Source organism: Nilaparvata lugens, chromosome X (genome assembly GCF_014356525.2).
Source record: "Nilaparvata lugens isolate BPH chromosome X, ASM1435652v1, whole genome shotgun sequence".
In the NCBI taxonomy this organism is placed as follows: domain Eukaryota; kingdom Metazoa; phylum Arthropoda; class Insecta; order Hemiptera; family Delphacidae; genus Nilaparvata; species Nilaparvata lugens.
In genome coordinates, this window is record NC_052518.1 from 16,557,058 (window position 1) to 16,580,223 (window position 23,166).

At 35.3% G+C, this 23,166-nt stretch overlaps 1 protein-coding gene across 6 annotated transcripts in view; it reads right to left on the minus strand.

Moving 5' to 3' along the window:
• LOC111051598 (sushi, von Willebrand factor type A, EGF and pentraxin domain-containing protein 1) overlaps positions 1–23,166 on the minus strand; it is a 98,553-nt gene that overhangs the window by 12,866 nt on the left and 62,521 nt on the right. For 5 of the 6 annotated variants that reach the window (XM_039442519.1, XM_039442522.1, XM_039442520.1 and 2 more), the window contains 8 exons: positions 21,764–21,968; positions 19,804–19,973; positions 13,884–14,117; positions 8,622–8,825; positions 7,688–7,930; positions 6,022–6,204; positions 2,106–2,384; positions 401–546 (listed from right to left, as the gene is read on the minus strand). In XM_039442519.1, coding sequence (XP_039298453.1) covers positions 401–546; positions 2,106–2,384; positions 6,022–6,204; positions 7,688–7,930; positions 8,622–8,825; positions 13,884–14,117; positions 19,804–19,973; positions 21,764–21,968 — 1,664 coding nt within the window. Of the gene's footprint in view, positions 1–400; positions 547–2,105; positions 2,387–6,021; positions 6,205–7,687; positions 7,931–8,621; positions 8,826–13,883; positions 14,118–19,803; positions 19,974–21,763; positions 21,969–23,166 lie in introns of all 6 variants that reach the window. The other variant, XR_005573191.1, reaches the window with a different exon arrangement.

Below are 23,166 nucleotides of genomic sequence, written 5' to 3' on the forward strand. Positions count from 1 at the left end.
GTATAAGGACCTTAAGTTTAAAATTTCAAGTCAATCGGTTAATTAGGAATGGAGTTATCGTGTTCACAGACATACACACATACACACACACACACACACACACACACACACACACACACACACACACACACACACACACACACAGACCAACACCCAAAAATCATGTTTTTGGACTCAGGGGGCCTTGAAACGTAAAGAAAACTTGAAATTAGGGTACCTTAATTTTTTTTGGAAAGCAATACTTCCCTTACCTAAGGTAATAGGGCAAGGAAAGTAAAAAACTTACCATTTATTCCAGTAAACCCCAATCGAGCGTTTACAAGTAGCCTTCCTGTTTGTTGAAGTAAGATGTGAAAATTTGCAAATAGTAAAATCAGAAAAGTTGAGAGAAAATACTTACCAGAATAGCACCTGAAGGAAACTCGACTTGTTCTTCAGTAACCGGCTGATCTCTATAAAATGTGGAGACGTTGGGCTCAGTGTTTCTAAACGTACAAGTCGAATTATCTTTGACGGTACTGGTTGAGTCTTGTGGGTCTTCAACATCTGAACATGGAAAAATGAACATTATTAAAATTGAACGAGAATTTTATTCTTCTTCATTCACATAAAGTGTACTACAAATATATACAAACAGTATGAAGAAGGCTCCTCACATGGGCTAAGACCATGAGTTGTGATTGGTCTCCAACAATCAAAATGTACTGATGCTTATTTAAACCAAGCTATTAATTGTGACAATTGAGTAATGTTACAATGCAATACAGTAATATTATTAATATTATTACTGCGGCCTAGCAGCCGCAGCCGAAGTTTACTTTAATTGAGAGTGAGCTTATGTAGATCACCGACAGAAGACCCTATTATTTCTTACAATAACTAAAACAGACCCTTTCCTATATTTTCAAACAATTGAAAAAAATTACAGGCCTATCTCCAATAGGCGAATTAGGTTCAATTGAGTAATTTGAATTGTGACAATACATCAATACATGGGTGTTAGCAGAGACTAGGGATGACTATTTTACAGAACAACAGTCCACATTCCAGTATCGGATGCCAGAGACTGAGTTTCTTGGCGACTCGACATGCTGGTGGCCAAGCAACTTGAGAATAGAGTATTGAGTATCTTTGTCTGATTATTAACTTTATCTCGGGTTTTCAAGTTATTTTATTCTATTATATTACAAAGAACTTCACCGAGAGCATTCACTGAGCCGGCGAACCTATGCTATTTTTTTCTAATCATTCTGGAATTACAGTTACATTTGAAACAAAGTTTAGAAGAGAGAAGGAGCAAGTTTTTTAAAAGCTTAAGAAGAAATTTGAGTATGGAGAGAATTGAAGTGTTGGAACAATGATTGATGTTGGTAAATTGGATGCAGATGTTGAATTCATAATTGACTGTGATAATAGTTTTAATTTGCTCCCATGATTTATTGTAAGTATAGATTTAAATTCATTATTATTTATTGTATTAGCATAATTATTATAAAACGAAAATCCCAATTAAATGATGTAAATGACCCCGAAGACTTCTGCTACTGCAAATATCGACAACAGGGTAATAAACAGCTAGATGAAAATTCGATGAGCGCTACTATACAAAAATTATTTGTCATTCCCGTATAATAATAATTTTTAATTTTTTTCCCGTATTAAAATAATTTTTGTATAGTAGCGCTCATCGAATTTCCATCTAGCTGTTTACCATGTTGTCAATATTTGCAGTAGCAGAAGTCTTCAGGGTCATTTACAGCATTTAATTGGGATTTTCGTTTAGTAATAATTTTTCATATTAGCGTTTGAGCAAATGCAATTTACAATTTATTTTCATCTGTAGATTTGCATAATTATTGTTGGAAAACCGAATAGCTTTGATACCTGCTGTTGCAATGTAAGTTATATATTATCTTTATGTATTCCTTGTAATTGCAATACTATTATTGTTTGTAATCTTATTGTACTGACATGGTCTAGTGCACTTTATGTATTTGCTGGCTAAAATAAATCATTGAATTGTTCCAGCCACACCAGTGACACACCGACCTTTAATCTCTTTTTATTTCAATTTTTTTCAATGCTAATCTAGAATATGAGCTCACCGCAAGACAAAGCCCGTCCGAGCCAGCTACCGTCCTCACACACAATCCTCCACGAGTTCCTTTCTCCCATTATGGAAGCGATACAATTAAAGGTGACCTCTGTGCCGTCAGGGAAACTGCGTTCAGCTTCGGCCAGTGGTTCTCCGTTGCGGAACACAAGGGAGCCCTGAACCCGGGCCGGGGGGCCACACGAGCCGCGAAGTCCTGTCAGGTAGTCGACAGCACCCATTTCACCCCCCGCTTTCGTGATGTCTCCCCCTGTTATATACTCGCCTCCATCTGCCAAATACATAAAACAATAAAATTACAAAACAATAAAATACCTACATTATAAATATAAAAGTGAAATGAAAAACACGTTGACATTTTTTTTTATTTCACCTTTATATTGAGAAATTCTACAACATATCTGTGTCATTTGTAAATTTGATTATAAATCTAAAAATTCAATATTCTTGTCGCTAAATAGTTACAATAATGTGAATGTGAATGAAAAAGTTTTTATTCTCAAAAAGCAACTTGTTACAAACATTTGAAATGTAAACTTTACAATAATTTGAAAGAATAGTACTCCTTGTGAATTATGAATATTTCACAAAAATTAAATGTGAATTATTAATATTTCTGTCTGGGAGTGTAGATTATTCTACGATTCCATTTTAGTCATCTCTAGACCTAACTTCTTTAATAAAAAGTAACTCACCACCACCAGCTGCATATTTTTTACCATTTTAGAATAATCTAGATTTGTTGAATATAATGATTATATCAGGTCTAAAGTGTTTCTTTGGTGAAAAGTCTGCGCATGTGCAAAAATGAGATGCGGTTTAAGTTAGGAAAATGTTATCAATCAATCGATCAATCTCTTAGTTCAATAAATACAATTTTGTACATGAATGCGTCAATTTGTATTATTTAACATTACCTTTATTACCTTCCACTTCTGGATTGGCAGGTCACGTCTGGGTAGAGTCATATCAGGACAATGAGCATCCCAGAAACTCATCGAGGGAACAAAGAGGATTAACTTCCAGTCATCTATTCATTGTCCTTGCAAATTTGCCTGTTTCTAAATCCCTGATTGTCTGTGGCAACCTGTTGTACATCTTAATTGGATGTCTCTCCATCGTCTTGGTGAGTCGGCATCTGGGCAGCTCTATCATGCTACCTCCCCTCAAGTTCCGTCTATGGTTGTCAACTTTTCCACCTCCTCCCCCACAAACCAGAGACACAGCAGGATGTATTGTCCCCATATACCATGAGGATCCCCAGCCTCCGAAAGTAGGTTTGCAATGTTCACGAGGCCCACTATCAGTACACTACCACCAACATTTGTTCCAATAAAAACCCAACCTAACTCAACTTCATACAATAATCTAACCTACTTAATCATTTCAATCTTGTTGGATAAACCGTTTTTACTGCACTCAACAGTTCCTGGGAAAGATCTTGCTTCTTCTGCCTGAATTACCTATGCCACAATAACTTGCATAAGTGCATAGCGTTTTCGTCCCCTCTTACTGAGGTGCATCTTCATATTACGCCAACTGCCCTCAAATCTCTGTGTATTTACTCCAGTTATGAGGTCAACAAATCTTCCTGGCCCTTCGATACTGTGGTCAACAGTGTGGTGTACGTAGTGCATACTATGAATTTGGTATACCTTTGTATGCTGCCCACTCGTCTGTCCAAATTTCTGTATAGGGTGCAACGTGTTTTGTAATGCAACGAGTTTCTGGTCAGGACCCCCTATCTTCCCCTTGAAACCGTAGTTCTCATCTCTCAGGCATACCTCCGTACATGATTCAAGAACTGCAAAGAAAGTGTTCAAATCCAATCCAGGAGGAAGAAGATTAAGGGGAAGGCCAAGAATGCGTTGGATTGATGACGTAGAAACTGATTTGAGGCAGATGGGCATCAGCGGATGGAGATGAAAGGCGCAAAATGGAGGCGAATGAAGAGGCATACTGCGGGAGGCCAAGACCCTCAATGGGTTGTAGAGCCAAGGAGTAAGTAAGTATACCTCCCTACAATAAGTTTACAAATCTGCAATGGTAGCTGATGACGTTGCTACATCAACTATCGTTTGGATAATGCATTGATCATAACCAAGACTTCTCGAGAAGCAGTCTTTTTCCAACTTTTGACTCGTCTATCTCAACAACCTGGCAAGGGCCCCCTACGAAGAGATAAGGGGGAAGGACTCTTCAGGGGTCGGTTTACAGTTTTCTAACTACGTCCCTTGGGATGCGGTGAGATCAATCGGGCCCCGCCCACCGTGATTCCCTTTACATCTGTAATGTGGCAAAATAATATGAATTGAATAGTAGGATATATTCAATAAAAACTTGTTTGTTTTAAATGTTCAAAACATAATGGAAATCGAGTTTTAAATTCCCAAAAAAAATATATTGGTGCTTCGCACACAGGCACTCTAGCCCATGTGAGGAATATTTTCCTCTGTTCTTCCAAGACTTGCACTGTATCTTTGAAGAGGAATTAAAATTTAAATAGAGTGTAAGCATTCTTTCAGAGCGAGTGCACCTCCCAATCCAATCCTATCGAAGCATGGTGGGACATTCAAACTCTACCCAGTTCTGAATGATTTTCAAGTTTCGTTTGAATTTTTACCATAGCCTGTTTGAGGACGATTAGGGTTGGGGTTCAATTAGATGAAACTTTAGAGGATGAGGGTTTGCTTCAAAATGGCTGAAGGTTCAGCACATGCGCAGTAGCGACAGGAATGCTCTAAAGAAACTCTCGTAGCAGACCTGACTTATCAATCCTATTTTATTCAACGACTATTTGGCTTGAAACAGCGTAGTTTTTGCACTGAAATTGGCGTAGTAATAGTATTTTTCTTGCTAACTTAGAGGAAAACTATGATCATTCTCTAATCTCTATTAACATGAAATGCAGCCTTCAGACTTATTTCATGAGAATAAAAATAAAAACTAAAATTATTAAGTAAAACTATGGAGTTGAAAATGACCTATGGTCGAAACTAGTCGTAAAAATATTTTGAAGTTTTTAATAAAGCGGTACTAAAAGTTTTTATATTGTTTTTATTTGAATCAAGTATCCCATGGAGTGATCCGTGTTCTAGTGGATAGAGTGCTTGCGTAGCAGCACAGAGATCCCGGGTTCAAACCCTCTCATTACCAAAAGTTTTTTAATCAGATCACTCCCGTGTTATCGGATGGGCACGTTAAATTGTTGGTCCCGGCTGAAGTATGACAGTCGTAAGGCCCATTGACGGCTGAAATTAAATATTCAGGCGGTGGGACCTTCCCGCAAGGGACTCCCCACCAACAAAAGCCATACGAATTTACTTTTTTAAGTATCCCATATAAGTGAAGTGATTTTACTTCATGACTTATCGATGTTTTACAGGTATGTTGACAATTTCAGGTATGTTATTTCACGTGCTAACTCACATAATTATCATCAATGAAAAATAGCATGCATAAACCTAGAACAAAATGAGCACAACTTCAGAAACAAGTAGTATACTGTCAAGAAAACTATTCAATCAAACTATTACCAATTATTTTTCCTTTCAAATTAATTATTTATAATTTCTTATGAGAGCATTATTTGATTTATCCGTAATTTAATCTTGAGCTTCTAGTAAATTAATGTGTTCAATCATTAAATGTTAACTTTTAGTAGTAGTGGTAGAATTAGTGGCATTCAGCTTTAGAAAAAAAAATGACATTCAACTTTGTGATGTACAGTCAATAATGTGATGTCAAAAACCGGAAACACTATTCAAGCTGAAGTGTGATTATACAGTACTGGTAGAATTAGTAGCCTTCAGCTTTAGAAAAAATAATATGACAGTAAAATTTTCTGATGTACAGTCAATAATGTGATGTCAACAAACGGAAATACTCTTGAAGATGAAAAGTGATACCTTTTTTGCAAGAAGGAGACCGAGGCCTTAGTTCGCCCAGTACACAGTTGAGTGGCTCATGAGTAGTGGGACGATAGTCAGCATCGCACTGATAAGTAACTGAAGATCCATTGCCAATGGTAAGTCCAGCTCTGTACCCCAACAGGTACTGTCCATGGCTGATGTGTGGTAGCTCACATGGTGCTGTAAAATGTTTATCATGCTCTAAAATGTTCATCAAATTGCATAGTAATATCATTTTATTTTTTATTATTCTAGTGTGAACTGTGAATAATATAATATTCTCCAGATCCTCTATAAAATAATAATAATTGACAAAATTATTTTAAAAATGTAAAGGAAATTGATTTCAATTTCAAAACTATTCTTCTGAATATGGACTGAAATTGTTAATTTATTAACGACGCATGATTTAGAAATGTTGTTTCAACAAGCATCGTTTTCTATCAGTTGTAGTATAAGACGAATAAGCTGTTAGCTACACATACATCTGAATAATGAAATAGGAGATTAGCTAGCTTCTTGGCGCGAAAATTCTTCTTAGTGAATTTTTTTGTCGAACGAGATATCTATAAAATAAGGTGTCTATAGCGTAGCTGAGTATGACATTATTTATCATGTTAATTCAGAAACAAAGCATCCACCTTTACCTTCCGGCAGTCGCGCTGTTGTAAAAAGTAAAACAGTGTCAGTTTTTTTGCTGCACAAAACTATTGAATGGTATGATGTCAGTGAATGAGTCACCTATGCATCCCAAAACTTTCTCCCAATCTCCACTGGGGAGAGAGAAACTTTCTCCCAACTCCACTGAGTTGCAGTATCAACCGAGCAATGGTTCAGTCTTTAGGTGCCATTTAGTCACGACAGTGCATAAGTATGATAGGGAAAGACTGTATTCGGAGACTGTAAACGAACCAATAACACAGAATTGATGGCTTTGCTTGGTGTACCTTATTGGGCTACGAAATGGTAATCATCCAAATGTTCATAGGTGTAAAATAATCCGAAGAGATGGAAATATTAATTATACAATCAATTAATATGTTTTAACAGTAAAGAGAATACACAACACATGAAAAATAGGATGTTGTAAAAATTACAACACGCGAGTGCTAGTTTGATTGAGTGGGGCGCGACTTCCGGAAGGTTAAATACGAATTTTATAATTCTTTGTAGGCTACTTTGAATGGATAATTTCGATATTCTTATCTTCTTTAGCTATATATTTTTAAAAACATTTCCACCTTGAATACGAATTTTATAACTCTTTGTAGACTACATTGAATGGATAATTTCGATAGTCTCATCTTCTTTAGTAATTTTAAAAACATTTTATTCTATAAAATTCATCAAGAGTGATGCATAATATCCATCTGCCTTAACTATTCACATTCATGAGAACATCAAAAGCTCTTGGATTATGTTTGCCAAGCTTCAACTTCTCAAATTTTGTGACCATTTTTCATCCATGTTTATTTTTACCATCATATCTATTGCATTCAGCATTACGTTTGCTGTTCAGTGAGTGATGTAAGTTAACCAAAAACTGCAAATGTAGAGTACTGGAACAATGAGATTATGTAGCTGAACCTGGAGAACCGAAGTTTCAAGTTTTACTTTGAAATTTATGAAGATAAAGATTAACATTTGAAATGATTAAGCTTACCAGGTGAACAATCTGGCAACGATGCAACAGCCCACACTCCGTACCAGCACTTGAGATTAGCGGGGCCCTGGATGTTGTAGCCAACCGAGCACGAGAATTCCACCACTTGATTGTGAGCCACTTCTGTTGTTTCATTCAGTACCATTCCAGCTGTTTTACTAGAGTTTCCGTTCGCCGAATCCCCGTTGCCGTTTGATGACCTTGTATAAATACCATGTTCACTGGCGGGCACGCTACATGGTTCTGTAAAAAGCAACAGTCAATACAATATGAACTGAATATTTAAAATTACTCATATAGATTGAAAATTAAGTAAATAATCATAGATGGTTGAATGTGAAATTCACGTTCATTATGAGATAGTGTTATTTTTCATGTAAATATTCATAAAAACACGATAAAAAACTATCAAGTACCCTTTATTCCATTCCAACACTACTAGTTTCAACTCTTCCAGAGTCATTCAAAAGTACAAATATATTTTTTAATAACCAGTAGCTATAAAAATAAGAGTAAGTATTCATTATTATTGTTATTAAATAAGGAGTCAGTTTGAGAATAAAGATTTGGATTGACCATAATTGAATAAAATAAAAATATCTACATATAAAGCATAGAACCGCTAATACATATATTTGCGCTGAATGAATAAATGAATATTATGAATAAAACTTATACTTATTATAATGGATATTATCAATACTATACTGATTGGCTGAAGAGAAGGAGATAATTTAAAAATTGCAAAGAGTTGAACTGTAAAGAGTTTCAGCTTTAATGGGAATAATTTTGGTGAGTGAATAACGATTACGTGTTTTTCTATGAGGTGGTTTCCTATACTTGTAACACGTGTCGTTGACAATAAAAGGATTTTGATTTGATTATTGATTAGATTTGGTAAGTTTGCAACAAAATGATAAGATTATCAACTCACTTATCCGGCAATGAGGTTTGTCAGGTTTCCATCTTCCACGAATACACCTCGCTGTCACGTTCTCACCAATATTGAGCGAGTAGCCCCGGGAGCAAGTAACACGTATGATGACACCAGTAGAATATGTCACATTCGAATCACGGCCTTCTTTCAGAATAGTTGTTGACTCCACATTCTCCTCGACAAATGAATCACATGGAGCACCTGTAATCGTTTGGATAAACAAATGAAATTGTCAAGCAAAAGGTTTTGAGAAGGATATTTGGCTCAGTATATGTTAATGGTGAATGACGAATACGAACAAATCAGGAGCGTGATGTGTACCCGAAATGTCAAATTGTCGACGAGATAAAAGTGAGTCGTTTGAGTTGGCTGGGACACGTTGAGAGGATGAGTGACTCAAGAGTTGTAAAAAAGGTTTTCAGAAACAACCAAGGTGGGAGAAGGCTAAGAGGACGTCCGCGAAAGTGTTGGCTGGAGGATGTGGAGGGCAATATTATGAAGCAGGGTGGCAGGGGATGGAGACGTAAGGCTGCAGATGGAGACGCTTTAGTTTTTGAAGGAGGTCAAGGCTCTGAATGAGCTGTAGCGCCAAGGAGTAAGTAATGACATTGTCAATAAAATAATATCGATTTTAAAAGTGAATTAAAAATGAATGATCAAGTTTGAAGCAAATACTGAAGTTAAAAAAACGGCATACACTTGACAGTGCTGATCATTTTTCTATCATTGTATTATTTGTAGAGATCAATATCAAAAAATAATTCGATAGAATCAACAACACTTTGAAATTGCATTTATCAGTTCTACTTGACATTGACGATTATCTTAATTTTAATTTGAATTTACTTCAATTAACTTTATGATATTCTTGATGTTCTTATAAATTACATGTTTAAATCCCTTCACAATTATGATATAACATTAATTCGAGAACAGTCATCAACAATTGTCAGTGATGAATATATTCATATTTTTTCTCTAGATAATGCATTGAGCGAAACACTTTTCAAGCCCATAAATTGGGTTTATAAAACAATAACGTGAGTTGGTGTTCAATTCTGTCTGCAAGATTTGTCTCATTGGAGTGAACAGCATAGTTATGAGTTTGAAGCCTCCAAGAGGCAATTTAAGACAACACACAATATACAATATTCAAGGCTACCATTACAATTTTATTACAATTTTTGTTTACAATTCGAAGAAGCTCCAGTTTTAATCTGAAAGAAACTCTTGTACACTATAAAAGGTTTCATCAACCAAGAATTTCTTAAATTTCTTCAACCTTCAGTGTGTATGAAACTGATCAGAGTAGTGAGTGGTATAATATTACCTTCAAAATTGATGGAAACAAAATAGACTTTCAACATTTTTGGGATGATCATCAAATGAGGAAACTGACAATACGAAATATGAAAATACGTTTTAGATTAAGAGAATCCTACTAATGAAGTAAAGAATGATAAAATGCATTTCTTTCCGGCATGTAAATTTGAAACTCCTCGCTGCTCCCAGTACAGTAACATACACATCTAAATAAATTCGATGTATTGGAAAACAAAATGAATTATTACCTCTTATTTTATTCGGGTGGAATTATTGAATCATAATTATATAATTAATCAAGAAAGTGTTTTGATATTCATTTTCTTGTGCTCTGGAGAATTTACAAGAAAATGAATATTCAAATAAATTGCGAGAGAGTAACTTGAAAGTTTCACACACGCCGACGCAAGAAGAGTGCTGGATACAAAAAGACATGCGCTGCCCGAGATACGGAGCGAAGGCTGTAGCTGTCAGTGACGAGACGCGATGCTACGCTGGTTTAAAATGGATAGATTGGTTAACATTGGGAGATAAGTCTTTCAAGAGACGTCACTCAAGCAACGACGGTTGCTTACGGCTGTATTTGCTTTTCTCTGTGTAATAAATAGAGACAATTGAAGAGCTAGAATAATGGCTTTTATTGACTAAAATAAACTGAGATAAAATAACAAACTTTCTGATGATTTAGAATAATTCAAACAACTGATTTATGACATATGATTATCATATCATTCTTCCCTCCCAGTAGTGGAACCTACCGGGGCCAATCTACGAATGTTGACAGAAACTTCTCTTCCATCAGAAAGTCTTACTTGAGCGACATGAGGGTTCAAATGAATAATTTCTACCTTTTCAACTTCAGGATCATGCTTACTGCGTCTTACAAAGGTCTTCATCCATGCCTCCTTGGCGTTGATCAGCCAGGATGGCAAGTTTGTCATAGATGTGGGATTACGAGGATGAATGAACATTCGCTCGTGAGGTGTGCAATTGATGGTCGTGCAGAGAAGCGAGCGAATGCTGCTTAGTGATTCTAAGAGTACCTTTTCCCAGTGAGAAGTATCCATGTTCCTGGACCGTAGGGCTAAACGGATTGTCTTCTAAATTATTCCATTGTAGCGTTCCACCTGTCCATTACCTTGAGGGTTGTAAGGTGTTGTGGAACTGGTAGCTACACCCTTGGACATTAAGTAATCTTTGACATCTTTTGATAGAAAACTGGTCCCTATATCAGTGTATATGTATGAAGGATAGCCGTATGTGGTGAATACTGTTGAATACATTAAGATTTTGAATTACTGTTTCTGATGACATGTCTCGACAGGGATAGGCAAAGGGAAATCTCAAATACGGTATTCATCCACAATAGTGAGGATACTTGTTTCTAGTTGATGATGGCAGGAGTCCTTTGAAGTCAATGTTGATCCTTTCAAAAGGCCGAGTTGCTTTTATCAATTTTCCTTTGAAACAGTTGAATCTTGGCTTCAGCTCTGAGCAGATCTTGCATTCCATGCAGACTTCTCTGATGTCATCTACCGAGTATGGAAGGTTATGAGCTTTAGTCCAGTGAAAAAATCTTGTGATGCCGGGGTGGCAGAGGTCTTGATGATATTTTATCAAGTCTTGTTTTGATGTGATACATCCCATTATCACACATGCTCGAGAAAGAGCGTCAGCAGTTATGTTCTCTTTTCCAGGTCGGTAAATGATCTCATAGGTGTATTGAGATAGCTCAAGGCGCCACCTCATGATTTTTTCATTCTTCACCTTGCCTCTTGCCGCGCTATTGGAACATGAATGAAACATATTTTTGATCAGTAATAAGTTGAAAGAAAGGACCAGATAAGTAATGACGCCACTTGCTAATAGATTCTACAATGGCATATGCCTCTTTTTCAACTGATGAGTGTCGTTTTTCACTTTGGTTTAGCATTGGTGTGCAACAGTATGCATTGGGACGTTGATTGTAAGATAGTGTTGCTGCTATGCTTCTGCATGTGAGTCTGCATCAGTGTCTACAGTGAGAATGCCTCCTTCATCCTTCCACATGTTGCACAGCTGCAGCTACCTCTGCATTAAGATCTTCAAAAGCTGCAAGGGCCTTTCCTTGAAGAGGGAAGAGCGTACAAGGCATGTGCCAAATCATCAATTTTACTTGAACAATTTTGTATCTATCGAGAGTAATGTGCGAAGAGGCCCACAGTTCTCTGAAGAGTTTTGGGATTAGGAGGTGGGGGCATATTAAGTAGAGGCTCAAGGCGTTCGGGATCTGGGCGTAATGATTTGTTTCCAACTAAAAATCCTAGGAAACGTATCTCCTTCTGCCAGAATTTACTCTTCTCCTTGTTTATAGTAAGTGAGTTATTTGAAGCTGCTGCAAGAAACCGTTCAAGATTAGTGTCATGTTCTTCTTTTGAATTTCCACAAATTATGATGTAATCTGAATAAGCATAGGTATCAAATAATTTCTCTTTTTGTATGAGTGAATCAATTACTCTTTGAAAAGCTGAAACACCATTAGTGACACCAAAAGGAATACGACAGAACTGATAAAGTTTCCGACATGCTTCAAATCCTGTGTATTGCCTTTCTTCAAGTAAGATTGGTACTTGGTAATACGCGGATTTCAGATCTACAGTACTATACCAGGAATACTGAGCTACTTTGCGAACTAAATCTTCCATATTTGTAATGGGATAGGCGTCCAATTCAGTGAATTTGTTTATAGTTCTAGAATAATATATAATCATCCTTTTTCGGTTATCGGGTTTAACAACAAATGCTTGGGCACGCCAAGGTGTGTGGCTTTCTTCTATGATACCATCTTCCAGTAATTGTAGAATTTCATTGGAAATAAAATCTTCATCATCTTTTGATAATTTGCGAGATTTGGTTGTAATTGGTTGACAATTGGGTTTTAAATGTTGAAAAAGGGAGCAAGGAGGCATTTTTGCTTGAGTTATTCCGCAATTAGTAAGAGGTGGCTTATTACCTCCAAATGGTATTTCTATACTGGAGAAATTGTTCATAAATTCGTGCCCAAGGATAATATTTTCACAGAGGTCTTGCATAAGCATTAAGGTTGTGTTTGTATAACTTTCTCCCTGAACTGTTAAATTCACGTTAACTTTGCCTCAGATTTGTGGTGTGAAGCGTTTTGAGCCTAAAGTTACTTTTCCTATCACTGGTATAACTTCTAAATTCAGTTTTTTTGCATAGGTATCGTCAATAAAGTTGCCAGTTGCTCCAGTATCGATCAGTGCTTGGCTTTCAGTTCCGTTTATGGTAATAGGAATAATAACCTTCATTTCGAGATAGTTCGGCAGGCTTATCCTGATTCCGTGATGGAGATTCAACATTATTTCGATCCCGAGTTTTCCTCTTTGGCATTTTGATTACCGGTACTTTATTTTAGTCAATAAAATTGTAATAAATAGAGACCATTGAAGAGCTAGAATAATGGCTTTTATTGACTAAAATAAACTGAGATAAAATAAAAAACTTTCTGATGATTTAGAATAATTCAAACAACTGATTTATGACATATGATTATCATATCACTCTGTTTCTAATTACTGCTTTTCAATGGATAATACAGGTCTAAAATTATTTCACATTAATTTATCCACCGCTCCATGTATACAGTCTCAATACAATTGTTTCTTTGCTCATGATAAAGTTCTATTCAAGAAAATTGGATACATAATTTTTGAGGGTCTTATGACATTTTTCCGAAAAACGTGACATTTTTTCCGCTACTTCTTTACCATTTTAAGAGAAACAAGTTTGTACCTTTTAATTGCAATATGTATGGCGGTCTGAATCAGTCTGCCATTGCGTTACCAAGATATTCACTGTCAAAGAGTGTATACATTTTTTTGGATCCCTCTGTATAAGTGAATGTACTAAATGAATAAATAGATCTTCTTCACTAACCTTTTCCTCGACTTACAGCAGATGTAGTTCTGTTGCCCTGTTTGGCCTTCTTTCCTCCTCCTTTGGCTTTCTTTCTTCCTTCTTTGGTCGCTCCACCCTCCTGACCGTTGCCATTCTCTTCGTTCTCCTTTTCGTCATCTTCACCGCCTTCTCCTCCTTTCTCTCCAGGTTTCGTGGTAGGGGACGCTCTTCCACTGCCAGCCGCTCCCGGTTTAGAGGATGAAGATGATGAACCTGCAATTACAAGTGAATTTCTTATAATTCAATGTCTACGAATGAAGTTAATTGCTTGTATTTTCAGATTGATTTCTACGGATTTTGTAGATTTGTCACCTGTGTGATCGGACTATTTTATGTGCGAGGATACACCGTGTCCCACGAAGATGTTTACACGTTTGATTTCATATTGCGTGCCCATTCATACAACGAACTTTTTTAAATTTCACACAGTTTACAAAGTAGGTTCTAAAAAAATTCTGGAAAAATATCAACTCCGTAACCTTTCGTAGAAACAAAGTGGCGACATATTGAAAAACGATACTTTAAGAACATTAGAAAGGTTTTTTGGTTTTATAAAATATTTTTATTGTTGCACTTTGGGGCAATATGACTTTTAAATGAAAATCTACAACATAGCCTAATGAAAAACCTTCAAGTCTAAATTTATTCAAATTGAAATCCATCCACAGCAACACACTGATAACATCGCTTAAGAAATGATTCGTAAGCTCTTAAGAAGAAACTCCGCGGTATCCGGAGAAGCTCCTCTTCTATCAATCGTTTTAGTTCCTCATCATTATTGTTGAAGTTATGGGTATAAACTTTTTCCTTCAAGTAACCCCATACAAAGAAGGTACAAACAGTTAAATCTGGTGATCGGGGTGGCGAACCTAAAAAATCACTTCCACGACCAATCCAACGGCCAATGAAGTTTGTCATTTAATAATTGACATTGATAGATTATTATTATTATTATTGCTTGACATGATTTGCGAAATGAGATGGAGTACCATCTTGTTGGAAGATTGCTTGACCCATTTCTGGTACCATCAAATGAGCCAAGACCACCGCAACGTAGTAAACAAATCATATAATAACTCATCAAAGTAGTTTTTATAGAAAGCGAATTGGTAACATTTTCAGTATGCCGCCATTTTGTTTCTACGAAGGTTAGGGAGCTGGTATTTTTTCAGAACCTACTTCGTAAACTGTGTAAAATTTAAGAGAGTTCGGAATTTGAATGGGCACAATATATAAAATTAAACGTGTAAACCTCTTCGTCGGACACGGTGTATATCTTGATAACTATATAATCTATATAATATATTTTATCTTGGAATGTTTATTTTCATTATTACAGATGGAATTGAATAGAGAATGCATTTATTCAAATGCTAATTAATATATAAATATTATTTAACGAAAATCCTAAATAAATGCTGCAAATCACCCCGAAGACCTCTGCTACTGCAGACATTGACAACAGGGTTAACAGCTAGATGGAAATTCGATGAGAACTACTATCCAAAAATTAGTTGCCAGCCCGGGAATCGAACCCGGTACCTCCCAATTGTTAGTCAGGAATGCTTGCCCTTACACCAAACTGACAATCTCTGGATAGCAGCGCTCATTTTATACGAAGCCACAGCGGCCAACCAGTTACAAATGGAATTGAATAGAGAATGCATTTATTCAAATGCTAATTAATATATAATTATTATTTAACGAAAATCATCTCATCGAATTTCCATCTAGCTGTTAACCCTGTTGTCAATGTCTGCAGTAGCAGAGGTCTTCGGGGTTATTTGCAGCATTTATTTAGGATTTTCGTTAAATAATAATTATATATTAATTAGCATTTGAATAAATGCATTCTTTATTTAATTCCATCTGTAACTGGTTGCCCGCTGTGGCTTCGTATAAAATGAGCGCTGCTATCCAGAGATTGTCAGTTTGGTGTAAGGGCAAGCATTCCTGACTAACAATTGGGAGGTACCGGGTTCGATTCCCGGGCTGGCAACTAGTTTTTGGATAGTAGTTCTCATCGAATTTCCATCTAGCTGTTAACCCTGTTGTCAATGTCTGCAGTAGCAGAGGTCTTCGGGGTGATTTGCAGCATTTATTTAGGATTTTCGTTGAATAATAATTATTTTCATTATTGTTCAATATTGTCTTTTCATAGAATTTGTGTTCATTCTATTAAAAAAAAACACAATTTTGCGTATGCAAAAAACAGGAATGAATGAATCATTTTATAGACCCTCGTCTTCAACACATAAAATATCAGTTTCAGGCCTAGCCTAAAAATAAAAATATTTCGTTCTCCTTCCAGAGCCACTCACAATCCTATTCTTGGCTGCTTTAACCAAAAATTTCATTTTTATCCTACACACTCAAATCTTATTGAAAATGTTAATAAGTGAAATGATTAATGGAATATCTTATGATTTAGATTGTAATAGTATATTTCGCATCTAGAGCCGAAAATGAGACTTTTCCGGCTCGAAATCGGTTTTCAAGTCCGAGGCCGTAGGCCGAGGACTAGAAAAGATTGAGAACCGGAAAAACATTTTTGCCCATGGTGAGAACGTTATTTTTCGCCACAGAGAAAAATAAACTATATATATTATATATATATATATATATATATATATATAATATATATATATGAGAATAATTGTTTATTAGGGACTTCCGAAAGCAGAAGTGGAAGGTCATAGCTCTAGCAAATCTGAGGTAATCTGAATATCAGGAAATTGTCCAAGTATTTTTATTTTTATTTTTTATTCTGATTTGTCTAAATAACCTCAAAGATTATGTTCAATTATGTAAGAGGTTGAGTTTATATTTTTTATTCTTCCAAATGACAATAAGATTATATTATTATAAATGTTTTGATTCTTGAATAATAAACACAAATAATGAAAAGTTTTTTGATCAGCTGTGTCTTAGCACACTTGAAATTTGGCCAATCTGAATGTCAACGTCAACAATGCTTGTTGTCGTTGACTTCGGAAGTTTAGGTTAGAAGTTCTATCCTACTCTGAAAATCGAATTTTAATAGTAATATCTTATCTGTATTTTATTCATCCAAATAAAATGATAGTATTCTTATTGCAGAATACTTATTCAATTCTAGAAGCATAAACTGATTCCGTTTCATAAACCATTTTGTAAACACGTTCACATCAAATCAGAATCAGCTGACTTCAAGGTTATTTTACAGCCCTAGGGCCGTAAACCTTTACCGGCCTGGTCAGAAAACAATCATTTTCGGCCTCCATATGACGCACGAAAACCAGCTCATTACATCCAAGTGGGGCGAAAAAATAATTGTTGTCCTCTGGTGAAAGTTACATAAAAAGTATTTATTTATTCAAAATAAATAAAAACTATTGAATTATATAAACTAAATTTTTAAGACTAAATTCTTATAACACGTTTTTAGTTATATTTTTTGGGGATGATTAATTTCTTTTTTAAAAAATGTTAGATATTGAGTAAATAATACTCTTCATATCAACCATCTTTATTTTAATACATTCAAGACTAAACTGTTATTAACGTCCTGGTAACTAGTGTATTGAAATCATATGATAATAATAAATATCATCTGCAACATCTCTCCCTTTAAGACTTTATATTAGTCATATATTATCCTATATTCCCCTTTTTATTTTTCGTATATGAATTGTGTTTCTTCGCTGAACACCGCCATTATTGTTTCTAACCAGGAATGAACGTGGTTGTGGTAATTTCTCAATTATTCTTCCTTTTTCCCATTCTTTTTTATGAATATTCTGCATATATATCTCCTCTCCAACTACAAAATCTTCGGTGTTTTTAGATACATTACGATCATAGTAAAGTTTTTGAATCGATTGATTCTTTGCCATCTTGTCGATTATCTCATTAGCTACAATTTTTTGGATACAATGCGTAATGTGGTATAGGAATCTTAGTTCTTATATGTCTGCTATTAAGAAGCTGTGGAGATGTATATCCCAATCCAGCTACGGGAGCATTACGATAATTTAGTAAATACAATTCCAAATCTTGCTTGTTTGCAGCTGCCTTTTTAAACATTGTTTTGAATATTCCAACTGCCTTTTCGATACCCACTTTGACTTACGGAAGTGAAGCATGGGTGCTGATAAGGAAGCTTGAATCAAGAATACAGTCAGCAGAGATGCGATTCCTTAGACAAGTCAAAGGATGCACCAGAGAGGATTGGATTCGGAATGAAAATATAAGAAGAGAATGTGATGTCCAACCAGTGTTGAGTTTGATAAAAACATATAGAAATAAGTGGTCAGATCATGTCCTTAGAATGCCTGAAGACCGTTTCCCATTGAATGCCCTATTCCACATGCCAATAGGCAGAAGAAGTATTGGTAGACCGAGGAAGAGATGGACGCCGGAAAAGGCTTGAAAAGCCTAATCCATGACGACGATGATGATGATGATGATGATTAATTTCTTTTAACTTTCAATCACGCAATCCAATTACTAAAATAATATTCTAAAAAATGCTATCTTAGATGGAATAAACTTCATTTATTTTAATAAACAATTTGACCCGACAATGATGTTTGGGTGAAAAAGTAGATATTTAATACCTGTAGTTTTATAATATTTATAATATATTATTATAAATAATAAACGTCTTTATAATATTTTAAGGTCAACTATCCATGGAATATAGATTAAAAGTTGATAATTATTTCGTAGTTCATGGAACAAGTTGAGTGCTAGATTCATTATGAAAAATATGGATTTTAATCTACTCTGTCAATCTCTTCTTGATAAATATTTTTCGCCCCACTTGGATGTAATGAGCTGGTTTACGTGCGTCATATGGAGGCCGAAAGTGATTGTTTTCTGACCAGGCCGGTGAAATTTTTACGGCCCTAGGGCTGTAAAATAACCTTGAAATCAGCTGATTCTGATTTGATGTGAACGTGTTTATGAAACGGAATCAGTTTATGCTTCTAGAATTGAATAAAGTTTTTGCAATAAGATACTATCATTTTATTTGGATGAATGAAATACAAATAATGGGATATTATAAACTATTCAAATTCAATTTTCAGAGTATAATAGAATCTAACCTCAAACCTCCTAGTACAGCGTTTATCATGGAACATGGTGGATAAACGGAATCATTTTATGCTTTTAGAATTCAATAAAGTATTCTGTAATAATATACTATCTTTTATTTGGATGAATAAAATACAGATAAGATATATATTATAAACTATTCAAATAATTCTATTTTCAGAGTAGAATAGAACTTCTAACCTAAACTTCCGTTGACATTCAGATTGGCCATATTTCAAGTGTGCTAAAACAGCTGATCAAAAACTTTTCATTCTTTGTGTTTATCATTCAATAATCAAAATATTTATAATAATATCATCTTATTGTCATTTGGAAGAATAAAAAGTATAAACTCAACCTCTTACATAATTGAACATAATCTTTTAGGTTATTTAGACAAATCAGAATAAACAATAAAAATACTTGGACAATTTCTTGATATTCAGATTACCTCAGATTTGCTAGAGCTATGACCTTCCACTTTTGCTTTCGGAAGTGCTTATAATAGACAATTATTCTCATATATATATTGTTTATTTTCCTGTGTGGCGAAAAATAACGTTCTCACCATGGGCAAAAATGTTTTTCCGGCTCTCAATCTTTTCTAGTCCTCGGCCTACGGCCTCGGACTTGAAAACCGATTTCGAGCCAGAAAAGTCCCATTTTCGGCCCTAGGTGCGAAATATACTATTGCTAAGCTTTGTTGGAAATTATTATTATTTTATTTTTTTGTTAAATGCAATTATACAAAAAATATTTGATTGAGTCTTAAATAGTTGAAGGGAATCTTGATAAGATCGTGCTGAAAGATTTTTTGTACCTGTTGATGTTTTACGCATTACATGCGTACTACTGGAGCCAGACAGAGCTCGCTTCGCTCGCATTAGAGTGCGCAAGCTGATGGCTCGGAATATTTTTCTAAATTTTGCAGCTCTTTTTGATCTGACAGAACGACTCCATCGTAAACGTGGATGCTGGCCGGGTACACATCTGAAATCAACATTTTATTCATATTAATTCTACTGATCATAAACAATAAATTATATTCATATCATAATTGATTAGCCAGATGAATAAATATATTTTCTTTCATAATTGGAATGATTCTTATTGTGGATGATGCCCACATAAGCGTTTTCCCTGTGCGTGGTTAGGAAAGTGTGTAGTTGATTGATGGGATGATATCGTATAAGATATTATGAAACTAGACAACCATGTTAATATATGAATTCTACAGATTATCAATCATTTCCACATAATTATTTGGTGGATAAATTTTCTTCAAATTGTACCAGAGTATTTTAGGAATAGAAAAACATTTTATAACGTATAAATTCTACAAATCATCAAACATTGATTTTCCAGATAAATTTTCTCTTTAAATTTTTTGCCAGATTTTATTTTATCTGGTTCAAATCTTTATACGGAGTGTTTCAGAAGTAGTTTCGAACATTTCAGGTTATTTTTCCTGGATGATAAGAGTCTACAAATGTCGTATTTTAAATGTCCAAAACTCAGCGGTTATCCTCATAGCTGCCATTTTTGTTTTTTTCACTAAGGAATTTTTATCTCAAGAACGAAATGATATATTGATCTGAAATTTGGCATGAATATTATTTATGCTATAATGACTCAACTTTAAAAAATAAAATGAAAAAATTTCTATGTAAATTCTCAAAGTGGCGGCCATTTTAAATTTTTAATTGCGAATTTCACGAAAACCGTTCACTTAACAGAAAATTTACATGAGACAAAAAAGTTAGAAAATTTTATCAAGATTTCAAGGATACCTCATTTATTAAGATTAGTCGGAGAATAACAGAGAAATTAATTATTTTCGTACAGCATGCATGATCATGAACAAACAAGATCATCTGAAAAACATTGTAAAATCAGCTGGATGGTCATATGGAACCATACCGAGTTTCAAAGCTTCATCTTAAATACAATTGGAATTAAAAATGTAATATTGATGTTTAAATTGTGAAAAGTGGTCATGAATGCAATACGAAAATAATTAATTTCTCTGTTATTCTCCGACCAATCTTAATAAATGAGGTATCCTTGATAAAATTTTCCAACTTTTGTGTCTCTTGTAAATTTTCTATAAAGTGAACGGTTTTCTTGAAGTTCGCAATTAAAAATTTTAAATGGCCGCCATTTTTAAAATTTACATAGAAAAATTTTTCATTTTATTTTTTAAAGTTGAGCCTTTATAGCATAAATATTCATGCTAAATTTCAGATCAATACATCATTTCGTTCATGAGATAAAAATTCCTATGTGAAAAAAACAAAATGGCAGCTATAATTATAACCGCTGAGTTTTGCAACTTTTTAAATAAGACATTTGTAGTCTCCTATCATCCAGGAACAATACCCTAAAATGTTCGACACTACTTGTGAAACACCCTGTATAATATGAATATTGCCCCTTACACAACAAAATATATTTTTTTTACATAGAATTCTCACATTGACTTGAGACTAGATTAATTGATGAAATGAATGATGATGGATATACTACCTACCACCAATTTTATATAAAATTTATGTTTATTTATAAACATAAGGCTGATATAGATATGAATGGTTAATGACCACTTCCAATGGTTGGATGCACTATCAGCTAGTGCAAAAGAGCGCATGTATAGTACTCCGTTATTCCCACACACTGCTGCAATTTTATATTTATTCTTGTGACTGAATCATAAGAGAAACTTCTACGGTACTTGATAAGTCTGTGATAATAATAATAGTGATGAGTAAAGATGATTTTACCTTGGAAGTTGTTTTGGACTCCAATGCCCTCCAACGCAAGTAGCTCCTGGAGGCCCATCAGCCAATACATAGCCACGATTGCAATCATACATTATCTGCTTGTTATTGGTTACTTTACGTACATAAGGCCGATAATCGTAGAGGCCCATATTTCCAACTAGTAGAACTTTTCCATTGTCAACATATCCAGGGAAGGGACAGTAAACTGAAATAGAGTTTATAAATTAATTTATATAACGAATCAACGATTGAATTAATCGATATATGATTGAATTACAATAAATAATGCAGTATAAATTTACTAAAAAATTTACTAAAAAGGGATACGATGAATATACAGAGTCCGCCTCGGGAAACGGGCGTTTTTCAAGTTGATATTACGCATTCGGTGGGAGTTAGAGAGGGTAGCCGAGGCCAGCAAGTTACTCGTCTGATTTTTAAATTTATGCTTGTTAATTGTTCAGTTGCCATCAGCGCCTGTAGACCGTAGAGCATCGCGTTTTCGTGTATGACAGTTTTGTGAGGAGTGGTGAATACTCAAGGTTTCGGACCACCTCTTAACCTAGCTCCGCAGTGCAGGCTGGATGCTTGTCTGACTCGGACTAGGTGCTGAGACAACAAATAATAGCAGCGTTGGTGGGAATGCGAGCGGCCGCAGTAACATCTTCCACCCAGCAATGGTCGGCGTAGTTTCGCATAGCGGACAGACGAAAGATCAATCCAGTCGGTTATTTGATCCCTCCAGCCAGGCTCAGCCAAGCAGCCGAGACAATAGTACAATGGAGTGGCGGTCTTATTCGCGTTCATCAGCAGTTTTCTTTCTCACGATTATTTTGATTTTTGTGTGTCAATAATAACTCCAGTCACCAGTAAAAAGTTTCCAGAAACGTGGTGTACTACCATATTAATGACTTTTCATGGTGATTTTTAATTATTTAAAACGTTGTTGACATTCTGAGCCTTCAAGCTAAACTTGGAGTCGCTGAGAACGAATCTGCAATCAGAATTTCTCTATCACGAAAAATAACGAAAAAACCCAGCTGTTGATCTTCCGGCAACCATTAACAGTCATCCAGCAATGCGGTCGAAACACTTCCAAGCCAGACATCCATCTCAAATGACAACAACGCCAAGCTGCGAGAAACCATCCTGCACTGCGGCGCTAGGTTTAAGGTGCGTACAGACTTACGCTCTGCTCCGCAAACGAACGTTACTCGAGCAGATCGCAAGATGATCGCAGGTCGAGCAAGAGCGGAACGCGAACAGAGCTCGAGCTCGGCAAGTTCCTAGGGCGAACTAACCAATAGTTGCGCATGCGCGGTTAACGTTTTTGTTACGATCAGTTACGATCTCTGTGTTAGCATATAAAATTATCAAATCATCAAAATTAAATAATGTAGAAT